General features: G+C 38.9%; 1 protein-coding gene across 5 annotated transcripts in view; it reads right to left on the minus strand.

Annotated features, from left to right (window-relative positions):
• The window catches only part of ZZZ3 (zinc finger ZZ-type containing 3), a 120,327-nt gene extending 96,755 nt beyond the window's left edge, over positions 1 to 23,572 (minus strand). Inside the window, exon 1 of one of the 5 annotated variants that reach the window (XM_059137804.1) lies at positions 23,112 to 23,572. In XM_059137804.1, the coding sequence (XP_058993787.1) occupies positions 23,112 to 23,557 (446 nt within the window). In that variant the 5' untranslated portion in view covers positions 23,558 to 23,572. Of the gene's footprint in view, positions 1 to 22,438; positions 22,603 to 23,111 lie in introns of those variants that run through there. The other 4 variants (XM_059137798.1, XM_059137801.1, XM_059137805.1 and 1 more) reach the window with 4 other exon arrangements.
• Positions 23,573 to 24,153: the final 581 nt, after the last annotated feature.

Here is a 24,153-nt window from a genome sequence, read left to right on the forward strand (position 1 = left end):
AAAAGCTGTTATAGAAAGCCCTACAAAGGTACAATTAAAAAAAAAAAACTAAACTCCCATGCATTTCATTGATTTTTATCTTTAAGGATGGTTAATTTAATGTTAGTCAAATTTAATGTCAGTTTCTTTAAAACCCAGTCACAGGTAATAAATGATTATGCAACCCCTTCTAAAAGCCATGCTCTGGGGCACCTGGGTGGCTCACTGGGTTAAGCCTCTGCCTTTGGCTCAGGTCATGATCCCAGGGTCCTGGGATCGAGCCCCACATCGGGCTCTCTGCTCTGCAGGGAGCCTGCTTCCTCCTCTCTCTGCCTGCCTCTCTGCCTACTTGTGATCTCTGTCAGATAAATAAAGAAAAATCTTTAAAAAATAAATAAATAAATAAATAAATAAAACCCAGTCACAGGTAATAAATGATTATGCAACCTTTTCTAAAAGCCATGCTCCAGGGCACCTGGGTGGCTCAGTGGGTTAAGCCTCTGCTCAGGTTATGATCTCAGGGTTCTGGAATCGAGCCCCGCATGGAGCTTGCTTCCCACCCCACCCTCCCACCCCCCGCCTACTTGTGCTCTCTGTCAAATAAATAAATAAAATCTTAAAAAAAAAAAAAAAAGTCATGCTCCATCTGTCCTAAGAATTCTCAATTGTCTTGGTAAGCAAAACAATCAAGAAAATCAAGACTAGGAAAAGTGTCAAGAGAAAAAATAATCAAGATGAGCCAAAGCAAGGTAAAGACTCATGATGAGTTAGAATATTTTACCATTCTTTTATCAGGACTGAGTCCTTCTAGAAATATCTTTGAATAAGGACTGAATATCAAAATGAAAACAACTTGCATCTTAGATCTATAGCAATTCCTCCAAGTTCTTGCATATTTACTGTCATTCTTTCTCAGAGAGGACAAAAAATTTTTAACAGTGCATTCATCTACCTCTAAGCGGATGTTCCACCACCTTTAAGAATCTACACAGTCAGTTAAGCATCCAATTCTTGATTTCGGCTCAGGTCATAATCTCAGGTTCCTAAGATCTAGCCCCTCCAGAGAGTCTACTTGAGATTCTCTCTCTCCCTGTCCCACCCTCCACTCACACGCACTCACTCTATGCAAATAAATCAATATTTAAAATGCATGATACTGCAAAACATTAATGCATTCTCACAAGCATAGAGCAACACAATTCAATTTACTACTTCATCTGTGTAGTATATTTTTCTGTTTTTTAAAGTTTTATTTATTTGAGTGAGCTCTACACCCAGGGTCGAATACACAACCCAGAGATGAAAAGTTGGATGCTCTACTGACTGAGCCAGCCAGACATTCCCTAGAATACTTTTCTAGTACATTCCCTCTCTTCTTTCAATTTTCTGCTCAAATATCACATCAGGCTTCCCTAACCACTTATAGATTATATTCCTTGCCTCCACACAACTAAAATCTCTATCCCTATTACACCACTTTCAGCTTTTTCCACAGCACTTAACACCATCTGACGTATATATTAAGTTGAACCATAAGAAAGTGCCAATCTTCCCAAGTCAAAAAGGGCCAAATAATACCAATTTAATAAAGTCCAACCAAATATTTGCTTGTTCTGTCTCCCACAACTTGAATATTAGTTCTATGAGAAGGACTTATCTTTTTATTCACTTTTATAATCCAGAGCCAATTCTCAAACTTGATGCTTAATACATATTAACAAAATAAATAATTATTATACAATCATTATTAGAGATAGCCTTAATATAAAGTACAAATACACCTTACCCATTTCACTTCACGTACTAGTGCATTCCCTTCCATTCTTATTTACATGTGCGTTTTTAAATCAAAATTCACAAATACACATTTACTTTTTAAATCCTGCTTCCCTGCCCTTCCCCACTCAATATGCACATGAAGTCTTAAAACTGTTAATACTTGTACAGAAATCTTCTAAGTAGTCTCTATTTATCCATTCTCATAGGACACTTAGGCTCCCCACTCAATACGCACATGAAGTCTTAAAACTGTTAATAGTTATACAGAAATCTTATAAGTAGTCTCTAATTTATCCATTCTCTTAGGACACTTAGGCTGCTTAGTTGTACTATTTATTATAAACAAACCTCTGATGAATGTCCTTACACATTCTATGTCTGCATCTGTAATCACACCTTCAAAACAAACTTACAAGGTCATAGGATATGAATTTTTTTAGGCCCCTGATGGGAGACCATCAGGTCACTTTTAAGATAAGCTGTATTTGAGGCACCTGGATGGCTCAGTCCCTTAAGCGTCTGACTCTTGATTTCAACTCAGTTCATGATCCCAGGGTTGTGAGATCAAGCCCTGCGCCATGTTCCATGCTGGGTATGGAGCCTGCTTAAGATTCTTTCCAGGGCGCCTGCGTGGCTCCGTTGATTAGGCAACTGCCTAGGGCTCAGGTCATGATCCTAGAGTCCCAGTATTGAGTCCCCACCATCGGGATTCTTGCTCAACAAGGAGTCTGCTTCTCCCTCCAACCTCTCCCCTCTCATGCTAATAAATAAAATCTTTAAAAAAAAAAAAGAAAGACTCTCTCTCCCTCTCACTTTGCCCCTCCCTCACTCTAATAATTCTTTCTAAAAAACCCTTCATTATAGTTTTAAAAAGCTATACTTAACAAAACTTCTAAATTTATGTAAAAGTGACTTTGCCAAAAAATGCATTAAAATAGGGACACCTGGGATCCAGCCCCACATCGGGCTCTCTGCACAGCAGGGAACCTGCTTCCCATCCCCCCGTCTGCCTCTCTGCCTACTTTTGAGGTGTCTGTCAAATGAATAAATAAAATATTTTTAAAACATATTAAAATATGCTTATGAAGTATACTTTACATAAAAAGGTGGCTTATAATGTTTCACTAATTTGCTATCACTCAATGTGGCTTTAAATGTTTTAAGATTACTAATGAGAAGAGAATTTTAGATTTAGGCTAACTAAGTGTTATTTCACTTAATTTTATCTAACAAACTTAATCAACTGTTTAAACTTTTAATAGGCTAATCTGGTATTTCTATTTTAAAAGAGAGGGGCGCCTGGGTGGTTCAGTGGGTTAAGCCTCTGCCTTCGGCTCAGGTCATGATCTCAGGGTCCTGGGATGAAGCCCCTCATCGGGCTCTCTGCTCAGTGGGGAGCCTGCTTCCTCCTCTCTCTCTGCCTGCCTCTCTACGTACTTGTGATCTCTCTCTGTGTCAAATAAATAAAACCTTAAAAAAAAAAAAAAAAAAAGAAAAGAAAAAGAAAAAACTCCTTTCCAAAAAGTATGACTGGAGGTTTAGGATAGGGAAGGGTCTTAGATTTCTTTTTAAATTTCTGTATATCTCTGGGGCACCTGGGTGGCTCAGTGGGTTAAGCCTCAGTCGTCATTCAGCTCAGGTCATGATCCCAGGGACCTGGGATCAAGCCCAGCATCGGGCTCTCTGCTCAGCAGGGAGCCTGCTTCCCTCTCTCTCTCTCTGCCTGCCTTTCTGCCTACTTGTGATCTCTGTCTGTCAAATAAATAAATAAAATCTTTAAAAAACAAAAAACAAACAAACAAAAAAAACCCTCTTTAAAAAAAATAAAAATAAAAAAATATAAAATAAAAGTAACCTAGACCTTTAAAAAAAAAAAATCAAACCTGAAGATAGCATGTCATAAATCATAAACATAGCAGAAATCAATAAAGGTTAAAAGGGACATTTTCTAGAAACTCTAACAAGGCACTTAGATATTCTACTCAAGGCTATAGAAGAGTTATACATGCTGATTCTGAGATATTTCAATTTACTTAAGGAAAAAATTTTGTATCTGAAAACCAAAGTAATTTGACATTTGAGATAGCAATGTTTATCAGAGAAACACACAGAAGCCAAATTCCAAAACCTGAGAAATCTCAGAACTTCAGATTAAAAATAGCCCTCAGGAGCCATTGCCAAAAACACCATTTCAGTCCACTGTTGTTTTGTTTTTGTTTGTTTGTTGTTTTTAATTATTTATTTATTTATTTGACAGAGAGAGAGATCACAGTAGACAGAGAGGCAGGCAGAGAGAGAGAGAGGGAAGCAGGCTCTGAGCCACCCAGGCGCCCTCAGTCCACTGTTTTAAGCACATGGCCCAACCTCTCACAGTAAGAAAACCCATGCTGTAAAACATTACTTACCAAGGAACAAAGGACATAAAAAGATGCTAAGCGCCATCAAGCCTCCCTACTAAGCGTTCTACATTCTCCAGCCTTTCAAGAGTCTATTTTCCGGTTTAATACCACACACCACTGAAGTCCTTTATCTTCTTATAATCTTTCTTCTTACAAGACCCCTTTTTCTAATCAGTATGTTCATCAAAAGATAAAAGCATCAAAATAGTATAGCAGATACCTAAGTTGGACATTCCAAATTAAATTCTGCTTTATTTATATCTAAGCCACTTTTTATGATTTTAATTTTTCACTAAAAAGTTTTATCCTTATCCAGAATAAATTAATGTACTTTCATTCCAATTCTTTTTTTAAGATTTTATTTATCTCAGAGAGAGAAAGATAATGACAGAGATAGTGACAGAGAGCACAAGTGGGGAGAAGAGGGAGAAGCAGGCTCCGCGTAAGCAGGGAGCCTGACACGGGCTCAATCCCAGGACCCCGAGATCATGACTTGAGCCGAAGGCAGATGCTTAACCGATTGAGCCACCCAAGCGCCCCTCATTCCAATTTTTTTAAGTATATATGCTACCAAAGCGAGCACTTAATTAATGTATTTCAGCATCAATTTCTTCATACAGACCCATGGAAATTTATACTAATCAATGAAAAAGTCAGTACAGATACACAAATTAACCACACAAACAAGATGACCTAAATTTTATGATAAAAATTATATGATTCTGTATTTCATAAAAAGAGCAGTAAAAATATTTAGGTTTAAAATCTCTCAAAAATTAATGCTACATGACATCATTTACATAGTTTGAAATTAAAGAAAACTATGCTGTCAAAAGTCAGGATAAGGTGCCTGGGTGGTTCAGTTGTTAAGCATCTGCCTTCAACTCAGGTCGTGGTCCCTAGGTCCTGGGATGGAGCCTGCCATCCAGCTCCGCAAGTCTGATTCTCCCCTCCCATTCCCCTTGCTTGTGTTCCCTCTCTCACTGTCTCTGTCAAATAAATAAATAAAATCTTAAAAAAAAAAAAAAAAAGAAAGAAAGAAAGAAAGAAAGAGAACTAAGCTTAAAAAAAGAAGTGTCAGGATAAAAGTTACCCTTAGGATGAGAAAGAAGAAAGCGACTGGAAGAAGGTACTGTTACTGTTCTCTTTCGTACTCTAGTTGTTGGTTACTTGGAGTGTTCAGTTTCTGAAAACTCACTGGGCTATCCACTTACTAATGATGTTTTACATATATACATATGTATGTGCCACACTTCAATAAAAATGTTTTTAAAAGTTAATTACATTTGAGGGACACATGGATGGCTCAGTCAGTTAAGTGACTGCTTTTGGCTAGGGTCATTATCCCAGGGTGCTGGAATCGAGTCCTATATCCCATATTGGGCTCCTTGCTCAGCAGGAAGCCTGCCTGCATCTCCCTCTGCCTCTGCCTGCCACTCTGCCTGCCTGTGCGCTCGCTCACTCGCACGCTCTCTCTCTCTCTCTCTCCCTCTGACAAATAAATAAAAATTTAAAAAATCTTTAAAAAAAAAAGTTAATTACATTTGAAACAGCAGGATAAGCAAGAGGCCAGAAAACTAAATTTATAGCAAAGATATACCAATAGGGACCAATGCCGCCTGGTACTTTTTTTTTTCTTTTCTAAGCAACAAAACTATTAGATCCCTGAGACTATACAAAATCAAACTCCTCTAAGTCCCTTTCAAATCCAGCTAGTTCTTCCCCTGAATGCAAAGGTTTCTCTTCAGTCCCTACACCACTACACGTTGCAAGCTCTTAACCAAGTCATCAGTTCCATATTTACTTTGGAACTTCTGGCTCTGACCTTCATTTCCTTCTATTTTTCCTATCTCCGAGAAAAATTTTCCAAGTCTCCTCCCCTTCATTTTCTCAGGCACTATGACTCCTCTCTGTACCTCCCAAAATGTACATGTCCATTTCTTATCCTTTCCCCACAGGTAAAATTATTATTATAACTCAGATTATTTTAACCTATAAAGTTTTATATCTCTAGCCCAACTTCCATTCCAAACTTCAATCTACCATACCCTGTGCTCTCAATCTAGAGGTTTCAAAAGTACCTTTTATTCAACAAGTACAAATCTCCAGTCATCTTCTTCCTACTCCAAAAATATTATCTTCTCCCTATCTCAACAATCTCAATGAAAAGTATCTAACCATCCAAGCTAAAAACTTTCAGGGCACCTGGGTGGGTTAGTTGATAAAGTGCCTGCCTTCAACTTAGGTCATGATCCCAGGGTCCTAGGATAGAGCCTCACGTTGGGCTCCCTACTTAGAGGAGTGCCTGCTTCTCCCTTCTCCTCGGTCCCTCTCCCCACTCATTCTCTCTCTATAAATAAAATCTTGCAAAAAATTTTCATTTCAGATGTGGCACCTGGGTGGCTCAGTCATAGAGCATCTGCCTTCATGATCTCAGGGTCCTGGGACCGGACCCCACTTTGACCCCACTCCCCCAGCTTGTGTTCCCTCTCTCACTTTGTCTCACTGTCTGTCAAATAAATAAAAATAAAATCTTTAAAAAACAAAACTTTCAGATATCTTAACTCTTTCCTTTTCCCACCAATACACAAACTATTTTTTTCTTTTTCTTTTTTTAAAGATTTTATTTACTTAATTGTCAGAGAGAGAGAGAGCAAACACACAAACGGGGGGAGCAGCAGGCAGAGGGAGAAGCAGGCTCTCCTCCTAGCAAGAAGCCCAATGTGGGACTCAATCCCAGGACTCCGATCATGACCTGAGCTAAAGGCAGGCGTTTAACCAAATGGGGCACCGAGGCATTCCCAAACTAATTATTCTTCTAAAATGTCTTGAACTGTTTCTTTTTCTGTTCTACTATTACTGCCCCCATCATCACCCTATTTGAACAACTGTAACAGTCTGTCTGTGATTATAACCTATTCTTTACCCGCTCACAAAATACCTGTTTTAATAAATCCAGCCCTGATTCTGATTTTTTCAGTCCCCCCCCAAAAATAAAAAAGACAATGATTTTCCCCCATCTTCGATGAAAAACTCTTCTTCCTCAAAGCCCAATTCAAAGATCCATCAGAATTAAATGCCTTCTCTTGGGCACCTGGGTGGCTCAGTGGGTTAAAGCCTCTGCCTTCGGCTCAGGTCATGATCTCAGGGTCCTAGGATGGAGCCCCCACATCTGGCTCTCTCTGCTCAGCAGGGAGCCTGCTTCTCCCCTCTCTCTCTCTGCCTGCCTCTCTGCCTACTTGTGATCTCGGTCTGTCAAATAAATAAATAAAATCTTTAAAAAAATAAATAAATGCCTTCTCTTTTGCTCCCACAAGGCTTAATTCTTCTAGTACATAATTTATAATGTGTAATTTGGTATGTCTATATTCCCTACTTGATTATAGGCTCCTTAAAGGAGCAGTGCAATTCATTTTTTATTCTCTTAGTACAATACTTTAAAATTGGTTTGAAAATTGGACACAGAATTCTGCTCATACAACTTTTTTATCTGAATTCCATAGTTTTAATTCTTCACTTTTAAACAACTCACACTATAAGTTCCTGCCTATGGTTTCCAGAAAAATTTTCAAAGTTGCTTTAGTTGTATCTATCCTTGCCAATGAGCTGTTCTGAAATTTTATAAACACAACTGCATATTTATCCAAAGCAAAAAAAATATTAAAAAGAATAAGAACAAAAAGTAAAAACAAAAAATTATTAAAAAGAATAAGAATATATTTTTAGATATATCTCTTTAAGTTTGACACAGATCCCTTTTTAACACTTTTTTAAAGGTTTTGGGGATTTTCAGTTTTTTAAGTAATCTCCACACCCAAAATGGGGCTTGAATTTACAACCCCGAGATCAAGAGTCACACACTCCACCAACAGAACCAGCTAGGCACTCCCCTTTTTAACACTTTTTGAGAAAGGTTTTTTTTATAACTCTTAACATAATGTTCTTAATGCTGATAAGCTAGCCTACATCTTTCTACCTCACATCTAAGGATGGAAAGTGACTTCCAAAACCTCTAAGGATGGAAACTGATTGCCAAGAAAGTGTTTTCTTTTTATTTGATAGGCAGAGATCACAAGTAGGCAGAAAGGCAGGCAGAGAGAGAGCAGGAAGCAGGCTCCCCGCTGAGCAGAGAGCCCGATGTGGGGCTTGATCCCAGAACCCTGGGATCATGACCTGAGCCACCCAGGCGCCCCTAGTGTTTTCTTTTTCAAGATGTATTTATTTTGAGAGACAGGGAGTAAGCACTCATGCACAGCAGAAAGAGGTAAAGAAAAAGAGTCTCAAGCAGACTCTGTGCTGAGCAAGGAGTCCAGCTAAGCACAGAGCCCAACTCGGGGCTCAATCTCATCTCCCTGAGATCAGGACCTGAGCTAAAACGAAGAGTTGGTCGTTCAATGGACTGAGCCACCCAGGCACCCCACGACTATTTTCTTTTCTAAAAATAAGATTTTACGTCTGTTTCTAGTCTTATGGCATACTTAAAGTCACCACAAATTAACAAAAGCTATCAACACTTCTCAGTTCCTTTGTGTCAGATTATCTAAAACCTATGCAGTAATAGCCAGATAGGTAGAAAAAGTTCTTGGAATCTAACCAAGTGCTAAGGCAACTTGGGTGGGGTTTACAGAACTTGTTCATCAGGCAACGGAGTTAAGAAGTAGTCACAAAAAAAATTACAAAAGGCCTTAAACCTGAATTCAGAAGAAATCAAAAGGGCACTCTCTATCTTGGAGTTTCATATTATCACAGGAATGAGTGTTAAAGGTTCAATGTGCCCCTCTGTGCTTAAGAAAAAACACCTGGACAAAGGCAGCTCTGTAAGCCAAAGCAGGATTGATAAGCAGCCTATCAAGAGATGGTAACTAACTATAGTCATAAACTGTGACATAGCCATTTCAACTTGCTCCAGATAATCAAACTGTTTCCTTTTTTTTTAATTATTCTTTTTTATTTTTTTATTTATTAGACAGAGAGAAATCACAACTAGGCAGAGAGGCAGGCAGAGAGAGAGGAGGAAGCAGGCTCCCCGCTGAGCGGGGCTCGATCCCAGAACTCTGGGATCATGACCTGAGCTGAAGGCAGAGGCTTTAACCCACTGAGCCACCCAGGCGCCCCTCAAACTGTTTCCTTAAGTGACTATCCACCCTCCAAGATGAACTAGAACTAAATACTGAAATTAAGTACGTCAAACTCACAACATTAATGTCCATGTGAGGTCTAAAAACCATCCTATGTATTTTTTTTTTTTACAATCTTGTAATGCTTAAGAGAATTTTAACCCTATAAAATCTGACAGCCTTATGATTCTAAATGTGAAATAGTAATTTACTAGGGCACCGGGTGGCTCAGTCAATAGTCTCTGAGTCTTTTGATTTTTGGCTCAGGTTATGATCTCGGGGTTGTGAGACTGAGCCTTGTACATCCAGATCCGCACTTCAAAGTGGAGTCTGCTTGAGATTCTCTCTTCCTCTGCCCCTCCCCCAACTCACACACTCTCTTGCTCTCCCTCTCTCTAGAATAAAAAATCTTTAAAAATTTTCAGTAAATAAATGGTAACTGACTTCAAATTTAAAGGTGTGAGTGTATTTGGTTTGGTTAATAAGCAATAATGGAATGTTTAAGAGACTTGTGACTCACTACATTTACAAGTTTTATTTATTAACTTTGTGAAGAGTTTTAAGAGGGTGCCTGGGTGGCTCAGTGGGTTAAAGCCTCTGCCTTTGGCTTGGCTCATGATCTCGGGGTCCTGGGATTGAGGCCCCCGCATCGGGCTCTCTGCTCAGCAGGGAGCCTACTTCCTCCTCTCTCTGCCTGCCTCTCTATCTACTTGTGATCTCTGTCTGTCAAATAAATAAATAAAAATCTTTTAAAATATAAATAAATAAAAAGAAGAGTTTTAAGTTATTGAGAAAGTCCTGCTTATTTAAATTTTATATCACTCTATAAGACATATGACGTGCTAAACATAAAATCCAGTATATGAAATGTGTAAATATAATGAAGCAGCAGTGGTACTAACATAAAATTCAAAGAGCATTTTTTTTCAAAGAGCATTTTCCTACTGTCCAACATTGTTCCCAGTATTTTATAGTATAAATTCATTCATTCAACAGTCACTAAGCATCCAATCCACCATGAACAAGGCATCATTCCAGACTCTTAAGAACTGAATCAGTGAACATAATTTCAATCTTCATGGGTCTTACATTTTAATGAGACAAAATCAGTTATGATAATAACTGTGAACAAAAGCAAAACCAGGGAAAGTGTAGGAAGGGGGTGCTATTTAGATGGCACAATGAAGGTAGAGTCAGTAAGCACCACCCACTCCAGTGCATGTAAACGATACCTCTCTTGGCTCCCTCTTTAGAAAAAAAGCTCTCCACACCAGGTGACCTATGAATATGAGAAGAGAGCAAGCCATGCAAACATAGGAGAAAAGTATTACAGGAAAAGAAAATAAGTACACAAGCCATTTTATCTGGAAAAGGTGTCTTAAGGGAGAATTAATCTATTCAGCTATAACTACTGACTTAATATAGTATTTTTTTTCGGGTTCTTAAAAGTAAAAAAAAAAAGGTTTATAAGTAGGTCTTTACTACTATGCTGTAGTTTGATACATAATGAAGGGCTGCTAAAATATACCAGCTGATTTTTTTTTTTTTTAATCTATAATAGGCTGAAGGTGAGAATGACTTAAACTAGGCAAAGAGATCTTTTGGATTGATGAAAATGGTCTAAAACTAGACTATGGAGATCACTGCAAACCACCGTAAATTTACTAAAAAGTCAATGAATTATACACTTAAAAGAGTATGACTAAGAAATCCTCCCTCCAAAAAGCCCTGCAACTGATAAGGTGACCTAAATGTTCCATTCTTATACTACCTTGAAATTAACACCAGCACTTAAATCTGCAAATCATGTCTTACTTGAAATTGAACCCGAAAGTTTAATTTTACCACAATGGGGCTTCTAGGTACTGAACTACATTGTGGTCCACTTTAATAAATATGATAGGACACATCACTGTGCAAAAGTTCATCTGAAACACTGAGTAAGAGCTGCCTTATTGAAATTACATGTAAGAACAAAACGTACAAGGGAACAATTTGGATAAATAACACATTGATGAATAAACGTAAGAGATTTGTATTTTAAAGTATTCAAGTCACATCTACTTCCAGTTCTGTTTTTGTGTCTGAAACACAGTATTTTAGCAAAAACAGTCCTTGAATACAAGACCTAGAAGAAAACTCAAATATCCCTGTAAAATGTGATATAAAAAATTCATTAGAATACAACATATACTGTGGTGCTAGAACATGGAAGGAAAATATAATTCCACATAAACGGTCCTATAACACCTCACTCCAAAAGCAGAATTTGAATGCTGAGGTTCATATCCCTCTATTCAATTCAAGCACCCAGTCAATAAGATTTATAACCTCTTTGCTTCAAACTTCTCATTGTGGATTGAGGTTAATAGTAACCATCCTTACCAGGTTGTTGAGAAGACTAAATAGTGAATATAGTATTTACATGTACCTAGCAAACAGAAAATATTCAGTAACTCTTAACTCTGTATATACATATTATCTAAGATAATATCTCTCTCTCTCTCTCTCTCTCTCTCTCTCTCTCTATATATATATATATATATATTTTTTTTTTAAGTAAACCCTATGCCCAAAGTGGGCCTTGAACTCATGACCCTGAGATTTACAACCGACTCAGCCAGATGCTCCATATGTATTTTTTTTTTGAGTGGGCTCCACATGGAGCCCAATGTGGGGCTTGAATTCACAACCCAGGACCCTGAGATCAAGACCTAAGCTGAGATCAAGAGTCAGATACATAACCAACTGAGCCACCCAGGCGGCCCTATGTATTTCTTTTACAACTTTTTTTTTTTTAAGTAAACTATACTCCCAACGTGGGGCTCGAACCCATGACCCAAAGATCAAGAGTCACATGCTCCACCAACCAAACCAGCCAGACATCCTTTCTTTTGTAATAATCATCTAAAGCAACCCTACTGCAATCTTCAACATACCTTGTAAATGCCCGGGAATCTCATTAAAATGAGGCTTTGTTATTTGGAATATCTGGGTGGGGCCCAAAATTTGCCTTTCTACAAGTTCCAGTACCCAGGAAGGACACAGAAAGGTTCTTAAAATTTACCACACATCTGAAGGACTAGTTTAAATCAGATTTCTGGGTTCTACCCCAGAGTTTGGGAGAAAATGCACTTGTAACAAGTTCCCAAGTGATATTATCCGGCTGTTCCCATTGGAGTACTACCACTCAAAGGTTCTCAGCTAGGATGTACATTATAGAAACACTTTTGGGGTCCATGTTTATTGCTTAGAGGTAGGTGCCCTAACTATACCACAGTACTGATTCTCAAAGTGTGGTCTCCTAAACCTGCTATATCTGAAACTTGAGGGGTAGGGCCCAGCCATCCATTATTTAAAAAAATAAACAAACCAACAAGCCTCACAGGTTTGCTTGCTGTAGTCGGAGACACTGTGTTATAGCTACAAACGAATCAGAATTCCTTGGTGACATTTTGCTAATGACAGGAAGAAAAGTATCTACCTATATTTGTGGCTTACATCAACTGAAAATGTCCTGACTCATTCCCCAAGACAGCATTTATTCAAATTTAGTGGTAACTCTGTAACAGTTATAAAAGTCAGTTACCCTCTCCTTCAAATGTTCTCCTATATCACGATGCTGCCCTAAAGTCAGACATTTAAAATCTCAGGGCAGGGCGCCTGGGTGGCTCAGTGGGTTAGGCCGCTGCCTTTGGCTCGGGTCATGATCCCAGGTCCTGGGATCGAGTCCCACATCGGGCTCTCTGCTCAGCAGGAAGCCTGCTTCCTCCTCTCTCTCTGCCTGCCTCTCTGCCTACTTGTGATCTCTCTCTGTCAAATAAATAAATAAAATCTTTAAAAAAATAAGTAAATAAAAATAAAATCTCAGGGCAAAAAGAAAACTTTAGAAATTAGGCTAAAACTTTGTGTAACATTTAATTTCTATAAAAGCTCAGCAAATAGGAGTGCCTGAGTGGTTCAGTGGGTTAAGCATCTGCCTTCCGCTCAGGTCATGATCCCAGGGACCTGGGACTGAGCCCAGCATTGCGCCCAGCATGAGGCACCTTGCTCACTGGGGAGCCTGCTTCTCCCTCTCCCTCTGCCTGCTGCTCCCCCTGCCTAAGCGCATGCACATTCTCTCTGTGCATGCTCTGTCAAATAAATAAAATCTTTTAAAAAAATGTTTTTAAGTGAAACTGGAGGAGTAGAAAAAAAAATATGGAGAATTTCTGTACCAAAGTTGTACTTATATTTCAAGCCAGCCTGAAAGGGGATATAAACTAGGTAAAGCTTTTAGCTGATTCTCAATTTTTCGTAGCCTATAACTTGATTTTATAATGTGTACACCACAATGTTATACTTTTCATAAACATAAAATAAATACCTTAAAAGTAAAATGGCCTAAACAAACTAAGACTTTTTTCTTGGGGGGAGGGACGCTCAACATATTCTTTAAAATAACAGAGGATACCATAGGGTGTCTGTCATAAAAATCAGAATAGGAATCACTGCTTGAAAGGAATGCAAAGAATGAAAAGAAAGCTGCCAAATCATAGGATGAAAGTCCAAAAAGCCATTAGCTGGTCAGGAATGCTGTACCAAAGTGTACAAAACAAAATGATTAAGTTGAGGGGGGAAAAAGGCTGAGTACTGTTGTAGGCCAATCAACGACAGAAATTAAAAGTAGCCTGTTTGCCCCAAGTATACTAAAACACAAAAAGGGTCTACCACACAATCTGAAAGTAAAGCTTCTCTTTGATGTCCTCTTCTATGAGTTCTTGAAATCATAAACGCTAGAAGAAAAACAGACGCCTAAGTCAAAGTGCTGAGATCTCCGGGTATAAACTACACTGAATTCTAGGACTTCTAAAGCAGCATAAAAATGCAATAATGTTGATAAACAAAGTTAAAGTTCAAAAATAGACAAAATTATTCTATGGTACTAGACTTCAAAATAATGGGTTTCCCATGGGATAGGGGGTAGTGTTCATGACAATACAACACAAGACAGTTTGAGACTTTGATAATGTTCTACTTCTTAGTAATGATTACCAAGGTATGTTTACACTGTGAAAATTTACTGAACTGTAAACTTATGAGAACTTTCTGTATTACACTGTATTCAAATTTATATTTTTTTAAAAGCAGGGAGCAAATAAAGAACATTTCTCCCTAAGAAAATGAAACATTATGCAAAAACAAACATTAAAAATTTCTATTTAGTGGAGACAGTTCAGATTAAGAATTACAGATTTGGGGCGCCTGGGTGGCTCAGTGGGTTAAGCCGCTGCCTTCGGCTCAGGTCATGATCTCAGGGTCCTGGGATCGAGTCCCACATCGGGCTCTCTGCTCAGCAGGGAGCCTGCTTCCTCCTCTCTCTCTGCCTGCCTCTCTTCCTACCTGTGATCTCTCTCTCTCTGTCAAATAAATAAATATCTTTAAAAAAAAAAAAAAAAAAGAATTACAGATTTGGTGTGAGTACAGTTAAGATACAGAAGTATTACAAAGTTCCTTAAGGACTATCAGCAGATAACCTCACAAACACACACACCTTTCTCAGGATAAAAAAATCTTGGCACCTCCCACTGTAAGTGTCAAGCTAAAAAAAAGCATTATTTCACCTTCTTTATGAAACACAGTAAATCTGCTTTCTAATGGAGAAGTATTTAAGAACTACAGGATATATTCCTTAAGCTTCTAACCAAGTTTAAAAAAAAAAAGAAAAGAAAAAATCTACTAAAAAAGGTAAAAAAGGTATAAATAACTGCCAGAATACAATTAGCAGTTGTTATTTCCTGGACCACTTCAGTGCCATTTTGCAAAATCAACCTATCCCTTACAAAGTAAGCAGAATTCTGGTAGTATTAAAAGGTATAAATTATGTTCCAATCCCTTTAAATCTCAACCCAATGCAAGGAAGAAAGAAATTCTACCCCATCAAGTTCTTCACCTGCAATTCTCTTTATTGGATCCCCAAGCACAGGACACAGATTTTTTTCAAATATTTATTTTCAAATATTTATTGTGATTTCACACTCACAAAGTTAATCTGGTTTTTCTTTCTAGCAGTAATGTAATCATACTAATCTGTAAACAACAGAAAATGTTAGTCATTATTTAATAAAGTAATAGCTTTGGAGCCTCCATAGTTTTAAAATGTAAATAAGTAAAAATATTTCTCTTTTTTCAAAAATTATTTTACGATCTTGAATAATTGTTTAATAAAGAAAAAACCCTTCATAAACAATAAATTTTCAATATTGAAAGTGTTCTCACTGACATGGATGGTCTAATGCTCACCTGGAATTTCTTATTCATTATTAAATGTCAGTACATGTGCCACACTACTGTTCTTAACAGTTGAATAAGAAAGGTTTTAAGATTCTGTAACTAGAGTCCTAGGACTGCCAATTAGCACTTTTTCATTAAGTAGAAGCATATGATGTCAAACTATGTATCACTATTTAATAAAGGAATCCTAAAACTGTTGATCTTAGCAGTCTATTTCTAATTCTACAAAAATCTACCAATAGTTTTTCTTTATAGCTGTGTTTATATACAATATTTCTCTAATACTGTACTTTTTTTTTTTTTAAGATTTTGTTTATTTATTCAACAGAGAGAGATCACAAGTAGGCAGAGAGGCAGGCAGAGAGAGAGAAGAGGAAGCAGGCTCCCCACCAAGCGGAGAGCCCCATGTGGGACTCAAACTAAGGACGCTGGGATCATGACCTGAGCCGAAGACAGAGGCTAAACCCACTGAGCCACCAAGGTGCCCTCTAATACTGTACTCTTAAGTAGTTTCTTATTTTGTCCATTCAAGAAGGAGAGGGGCACCTAGCTGGCTTGTTCAACAGAACATATGACTCTTGATCTCGGGGTTGTGAGTTCGAGCCCCAAACTGGATGTGGAGATTGCTTAAAAACTCAATCTTTTAAAAAAAAAAAAAAGGGGGGGGGGAGAAAGAGAAAGAAATTACTTCACTTAATCCTACTAAATTCTGTGGTATAGGAAAAGAATTTTGATTTTGGCTGACCAAGAAAAAGAATTATAAAACACTGTTTTGTAGAGAATGAGCTTTATTATCCTCAATTTGTAAAGTGCTCTTAAAAATCAATATGAAAACAAATATCACAATAAAAAGATACTAGGTCAATAGACAGTAGATGTGCCTTAAAAATCACCTAAAAAATACTAACATTTTTTAAGGTTTGGGTAAAAATAAGTAAGGTAAAAAAAAAATTTTAATGTAAAAGTGAAACACAAAACAATGAGAAAATACAGGATTATTTAACAGAGTTAAGACAATTACCAATTTGGAGGAAAACATTTATATTCTCACTTCACACCAATACCAGATTAGGCAAACAGTTAAATTTATTTAAGTATAATTTAGAAAAACTAAGAGAGACAGTATTAAATCAGTATTGTTTATTTATTACACTTTCAGAGGAGGAATTTCAGAAGTTCAAAAGTAGAACAAGATTAGGTCAAAAGACTTGATTACATTAATTTCAAAATTGTTTACCTAAATTCGCAAACGAAATACATCTATCAATCAAAATATTTCACCTCAGTAGTAATCTAAGAAAAAAGTGGTATGACTTATACCCCATGAAGTTTTATAATACTTAATAACGATATACAGAGCAACAGCCACTTCAACATGAACATAAATTGATCCTTTGGGTAAATTAAGGTGACAGATATGTTTCAAAACCCTTTAAAAGTACACCTAAAAATCACTTCTGGTGTTGGCAACATTCAAGAAGATAATACCATATACAGAAAATTATATATATATGTTCTTCACACTGCTATTCATATATGCAAAAAATCAGAACAGGGTAATGATACATCTACACATAGGACATTATACAACCATTTCTAATTATGGTTATGAAGACTCCTTGTGAGAATGGAAAAATGTTACCTAACATTAGGTTATAAAGTAGAACATGGTACTGAATATTTTATTTGCAAGTATATAAAAGATGTATTTTTAAAATCATGGAAGAAGTATACCAAAATGTTAATATGGCTGTATTAATTCCTCAGATTTAAAATTCTCAAGTCAGCCATTAAAGTCACTAAAACACACAGACAACACAGTTTATACTTAAATACTATCTACCATTACTCTAACAATGAAAAGAGAAAATGGTTTAAATTAACATATTAAAAAAAGGCAAGTAAGGCAACAAAGAAAATCTACTACACAATGAAACATTTCTCACCTCAGGACACTCATCAGTGCTGAGGATGGAGACTCAGTACCAAGGTTCAAAACTATAGAACTGAATTATACGAACTTGGCATTGACTAATTCTAATTATTTGCTTTGAAAACTCCTTTATTAATAAAGGTGCTAGTCTTTAGACAACTGTTCATCACTGATATCAAACAGTAAATGTAACAGAGCCTTATCTGGCAGTAATCCCTTGAAATAATAAACAAGGAATTTAAGAAATCGATAAAAGCAATAAAATAAAAGCAAAGGAAATGCCATACACAACAGCATCATTTTTATTTGATATCATCAGAGGAGTTCTGTAGGTCAATTATCAGAAAACTGAAAGCATTAACAAAGCTTTGAAAACATTTACTCATAACAATCCTTTAAAAAGATACCAATTCCTTACTTCCTCAAACACAACACACAGAATAAAAGTTTATTTATGATTAAGGTCATCACGTGAAACACCATGTACTACATACTGCTCTGTAACATTGTAATTCCCTCAGAAGTTGATGGTAATAGGACTGTATGTTTCTATGCAATGGCCTTAAAACACTACTCTTCTATAGTTCTATTTTTTTAATAGAACTTTTTCCTTTTTCCTTGAAATAAAATGACATTTCAGCTGTCAGTGTGCCTAACTCCAATGGCCAATCCTATGGATTTTTATCTGTGGGCTAAAAAATCAGATAACTAATCCTGTTGGTGCTGTAAAACTTCTTTACTCCACTTAGGAGTTTCTGAAGAAAGACCACAGGCTTACGGTATTTGATTAGTTATTATTTTTTTTTATATTTTATTTATTTATTTGACAGAGAGAGAGATCACAAGTAGGCAAAGAGGCAAGCAGAGAGAGAGGAGGAAGCAGGCCCTCCGCTGAGCAGAGAGCCCGATGCAGGGCTCGATCCCAGGACCCTGAGATCATGACCTGAGCCAAAGGCAGAGGCTTAACCCACTGAGCCACCCAGGCGCCCCTTGATTAGTAATTTTGAAGGCTCAGGAATCCTGCTGTTTGAAATGGCTAAGATCACCAACACTCAAAAAATGTTGGTTTCAATTACTGAATATAACTTACAATGGAGGGACTCCTGGGTGGCTCGGTGGGTTAAGCTTCTGCCCTTTGCTCAGGTCACAATCTCAGCGTCCTAGGATCAAAGCCTGATTCAGGCTCTCTGCTCAGCAGGGAGCCTGCTTCCCCCTCTCTCTCTGCCTGCATGTGATCTCTCTCTCTCTGTCAAATAAATAAAATCTTTAAAAAAAAAAAAAAAAGATTTTATAACTTACAATGGAGCTCCTAATAATAATAACTGAATAGTTTGATAGTCTCCTCAGGAAAAGTTACTGAACGAACTTGTCTCTGACAAGACAAAAATTATCTACCTAAATGAGAAAGAACAGCTGAAAAGAAAAAAAAAACAAAAAGAGGTGAGAAGGACAAGTTCAAACAAATAGCAAAAATCTATACTTCCACTGTGTTAGAAGTCAACACTTAGGACTTCAGGAAATAACTCACTGATCAGTATTTTTTTTTTTTCTTAAAAGATTTTATCTATTTATTTGACAGACAGAGATCACCAGTAGACAGAGAGGCAGGCAGAGAGAGAGGAGGAAGCAGGCTCCCTGTGGAGCAGAGAGCCCGATGCGGGGCTTGATCCCAGGACCCTGAGATCATGACCTGAGCTGAAGGCAGAGGCTTTAACCCACTGAGCCACCCAGGTGCCCCTGATCAGTATTTTTAAAGTCTAATTATAGTGGTTATCAGAGTATTCGCCTCAGAAATTTGTACTACAATGTATGCCACATCTATATTAAATACTCCTGCAAATATCAAAGTCTTCCAGCAAATATTCCTTGCAGTTAAATCTACACTGACTTTTCATATGAAATTAAGATTTTTTTAAAAACCACCTGCATCATGTTTTCACTGACATTTCTGGTCAAGTAATTTCTTGTAATCTCTCTTGGGACTCTGGTTCAAGAGGTGAGAAAAAAATTTATATTCTTGATGTAACGAATATGTAACACAGCTATCACACCGTATAGTTTACAAACTTATAGGTCTATGGAAATGAGCATTGTTTCAGACCCCAAGAAAAAAACCCAAGTGAGGACAGATCAATACTGTATTATCACTGCCATTAATTTCCTCATATCACTGAAGCTCATCAGCTCTCACAGATCACTTTTATGACAGTTAATAATTGAGAAAAGGGAAAATAAAGTTTCTTGCTTACTTAAGTTTCACTCAAGCAAACTCAAATCACGTAAGATACATGCCTCTTCCTCCTTAGATATTCTCAGTGTATTTCTACCCAGTACCTCAGATAAGTAGTAGTCTCTAAAAGACTGGTAATCCCCAAAATCCACTTCCAAGAACAGTTTATAAAACAAAGTTGTAAGAAACATGCATTATCCCAAGGATCAGAGGCACACGGGAACTCTTGAGGCCAAATTACCAAGCAAAACTTTGTAGATACCTTTGCAAAGGCCATTACAGAACTGTGACCTTGAGTCCACTGTTATTTTCACAATTTTCTACTTCTAAAAATAACAAAATGCACTCAACAAATGTTACTTAACAAGAGCTTTACCTAACTGAAGAATTCACAAAGTTTCAATTAAATATCAAATTCAGTTGCTGACTTTTTACAGCAAGTGATAATTTCTGAGATAACTGAAAACCATTTAAGAAACATTTTAAGATGAAAAAATTGCCTGAAATTACAGATTCCAAATTTTGGCCAATTCAAATTGCCCTTCAACCATAATAAACCTGCCTAGTCTTAGACCATGGCTCTGTCAACCTTCCAACATCCTCTCTTTTCTGTGCAACTTCTCCAATTCCATCTCAATATCGAACTACATATTCCACTGTCTGCTTTTCCTCCTTCCCACATCACACCTCTCAACACTCTTTCACTCTCCAACTTTCCTACTTGAATGAACTATTATAAGAGAAAACCACATTGCCCAAGAAGACTGAAGTCACGTGCATGTGACTAATAAACACTGGTTTGGGGAAAAAATACAAACAAAACAAAACCTCACAAAATGCTGCTTAGCAACTTCCAAATTGTACATTTGTTTGTATTAACTGGTGATATACCTACCACTCTCCTGTTAAGCTCACTAAATTTCACAGTCAGAACTATTTAACTGAGCTGATTAACTTTTAGAACTTCTGGAAAACTCCTCTACACACACGTGGGTTATAATTTAGAAAATGTGTCACAAAATATAAGCATGAATATAAACATGTAACACAAATATTAATCATAAAAATATAAAGTTCAACTGATAACATCCCTTTTTCTTTAAATCCTATTTTGTATGGATTTTATTTTGGTGCAAAGCTAGGATAAAACAATCTCTAGGACGAAAACAATGCTATCCCTCAAGATACTTTCACAAAACCGTTACAACCAAAAAATCTGTACAAAGAATTTTCTTTTTAAAAAAGCAAATGTGGGGGCGCCTGGGTGGCTCAGTGGGTTAAGCCGCTGCCTTCGGCTCAGGTTGTGATCTCAGGGTCCTGGGATCGAGCCCCACATCGGGCTCTTTGCTCAGCGGGGAGCCTGCTTCCTCCTCTCTCTCTCTCTCTGCCTGCCTCTCTGTCTACTTGTGATCTCTCTCTGTCAAATAAATAAATAAAATCTTTAAAAAAAAAAAAAAAAAAAAAAAAAAAAAGCAAATGTGCATATATTTGTCAACAGGCATAAATCACTAAATAAAAATTTAGTTGAGTAGAAAAATTTTTTTCTGATTGCTAATGTTGTGATAGTGTATCTTAAAACACTACTCCACTTCCTCCTCTTCCCTTAAAAAAAAAAAAAAAGGGAAGAAAACACAGCTACTGCTAAGATTGGTTAGAGCGATTTAAGACTGATTAAGGCAACTTGGCGGAGTGTAACAGGGAGCATCCTCTATATACTTCTCTATATTAAATGTAAAGGCAAATAACACTTTCTTAGTTTTAAAAAAAAATGAGTGGATTACCTAGTTATCTGATTAGCTTTGTAATTAACTTCCCACTGCGAATACTAAATAAATCCAAAGACTGCTCAAGAATACGAAAGAGAGATACACTGCAAATTGATTTCCGATAAGACATAGGAAGTTGAAGAAAAATTAATTTCGTGTCAAACTCATTTAAAGAAAAAACAAACTCTGATACCAAAGTTTATTAAGAGAAGTTTAGTTTTAACTAAAATTTTGACTTAAAACATTTCACTACTACCTCAACACGTGACCCAAAACAACCATCCTTGAACATCAAAGACGGCAACCTCGTAACACAGTAATCAGAATCATCGACAATTATGAGTTAACAGGCACGCACAAAGATTACAAGAACGATTTTATTCTGACAACAGGTATTGTCAGAGATAGAAAGGGCTCCTTCCAATACTGCCAAAAAGTTACTGTAAATACAAAGTGAGTCAGCGTCAGGAGGAAGTTATCAATGACCAAGTAAGTGGGAGTAAATGAAGCCCAGAGAGGGGGGGAAAAAAAAAATAGAAGGCGCTTAGTTTTAAGCGTCTGAGAATGGTCAGTGGAGAAAGGTACAGCAGCAGAAACAAGCGACAGAATGGTTAACAGGTCTGGAATTCTTTAGAAAATGGCAACAAGGGGGAAAACTGACATGAACGTTTGAAAGTAAGACCAACGGTATCCAATGGAATCGTCACGACTGCGCGAGAACGGCTCTGGACTTCCAAGGGAGTGGGACGGGGTTGGAACTATCACTGCGCTGAGGGGAAAAGGAGCGGGGGCTGAGCGTTGCAGACGCTTCTGCAGGTGGCGGAGCGCCCGCAGGGGGGTGGGGAGGAGGACCGTGTCGCCTCAATGGGGCAATGTAGTCCCTTCAAGACTAAAGGAAGCTAACCTAGCACGTCTCCCGGCACCAAGAGGCACTCGCCCCCGGCCCCTCCCTAACAACTTGCCTTGTAGAAAGAGTTGCGGGTCCCAGGCCCCCGGAACCCAACGCTTCGCCATCCAGGACAACTGCTCTGCCAACAAGGTCCCGCGAGAATCGAGAGATCTCGCGATACAAACCCACTAGCATCTCGCGAGTTTCCTCTAGAACCAACATGGCGGTACTGGGAAATCGGCATTTCGGAACTTGAAAAGTGCTTCATTAACGGATTGGAGAACGTGTAGAACAGGGAAATAGCAGAAAGTCTTTTCCGCCTTTTATTTCTAATCTATCCCCCCTACTAGAGAAGAAAAGCGGTAGAAAACCCTAAAACCTCAGTGACTATGGTTCTACCACACAGACACAACATCCCTCTGCCTCAACCAGCTTCCCAGCCTGTCACGTGGAGGCACATTCTCGGCGTGCCCGTCACGTGGGCCGCTACTAAGCGAGCGCGCGCTGGCCGTCCACCCTAGAGCCCTCCCCGCCCCCCTATCGCCCGCGCACACGTGCGCGCGCACCCCCACCCCACGTGGGGGCTTCGCCGTCGCTGCCGACGCCGCCGCCGCCTCCAACCCACCCCCTCCCGGCATTCGGCTCTAAATCCGGGTCCCAAAGCCGATGGTGCCCCGGGCTCCCTCCTCCTCCATTCTCCCTGCCCCGTGTCTGGCCCCCACCACGTGCCTCGAGCGAGTTCTCACCTTTCGCGCGGCGCAGAGCGCCGCGGGCCACTCGGGGAGGCGCCGCCGCCGTGGCCGCTCTCTACCCCCGCCACGGCACTTGCTGGGGTGGCCGCCGCAGGAAGCTCGACAGCGGCGCCGCGGCGCTTCCAGGTGGGTCCCCGCCTCCCGCTCCTGCCACTTCCCGCAGCACCAGCGGCTCCTTCCGGTCCCCTCCTCTCTCGCTGGGACGGGCGGGCGGCGGCGGCTGCAGGCGCGCTCACTACACCGCCTGCTGGTAACCGCGGCCTGTGCAGAGCCGTTGGCCTGGGATCCGCCGAGGTCCGCGGCGGGCCCTCGCTCTGCACGATGGCTGGTCTTCTGAGGGCAGGACCCGGTTCATCCTCTGCAATAATAGTCTTTACTTGGCCCTTCATTGCTTTTGTAGAGGAAAGGCGTCGCTGTAGCTGTTTGGAAGACAGCTCCATCCTGCCTTTTGTGGCCCCTTGAAAAATGTGTACACGCTAGCTCCCTTAGCGGTGTGGTCTCAACTCTGTGCTCCTGCTTACTTCATCTCCAGCCACACGACCCCTTAGCTCACCTCTTGGGCTTTGTGGCTGTTCCTTCCAACGCGCAGGCTCTGTCCAGTTCAAGACTTTCAGCTTGCTGTTGCCTTTGACTACAACTCTTCAGATCTCTTAACTCGTTGGTGTTCAATGCGTACTTCAGCTCCCTTCTCCAAGGTCAACATCTGAGGTTTCCAGACCACTGTATTCAAATGAGCATGCTTTCACCACTGCTCTCTTTCTTCATATATATATATATGGAGAAGATCTATATCTATCTACTTAACAGTTAACACTTCCAGTCTTTGTCAGTCTCCTGCCACCAAGAACGTGAGATCCATAAAGGCTGGGACTTTGTAACTTTTTGCTCATTACTGCCTTTGTCAGGCACTGAGCAGTGTTTAATAAATGCTGTCAACATTGTCATAAGGGGCTTGTGGCTGGCTCAGTCGGAAGAGCAAGGCGATTCCTGATCTTGGGGTTGTGAGTTTGAGCCCCACCTTCAGTATTATAGAGAT

This window comes from Mustela lutreola, chromosome 10 (genome assembly GCF_030435805.1).
Source record: "Mustela lutreola isolate mMusLut2 chromosome 10, mMusLut2.pri, whole genome shotgun sequence".
NCBI classification, from domain to species: Eukaryota; Metazoa; Chordata; class Mammalia; order Carnivora; family Mustelidae; genus Mustela; species Mustela lutreola.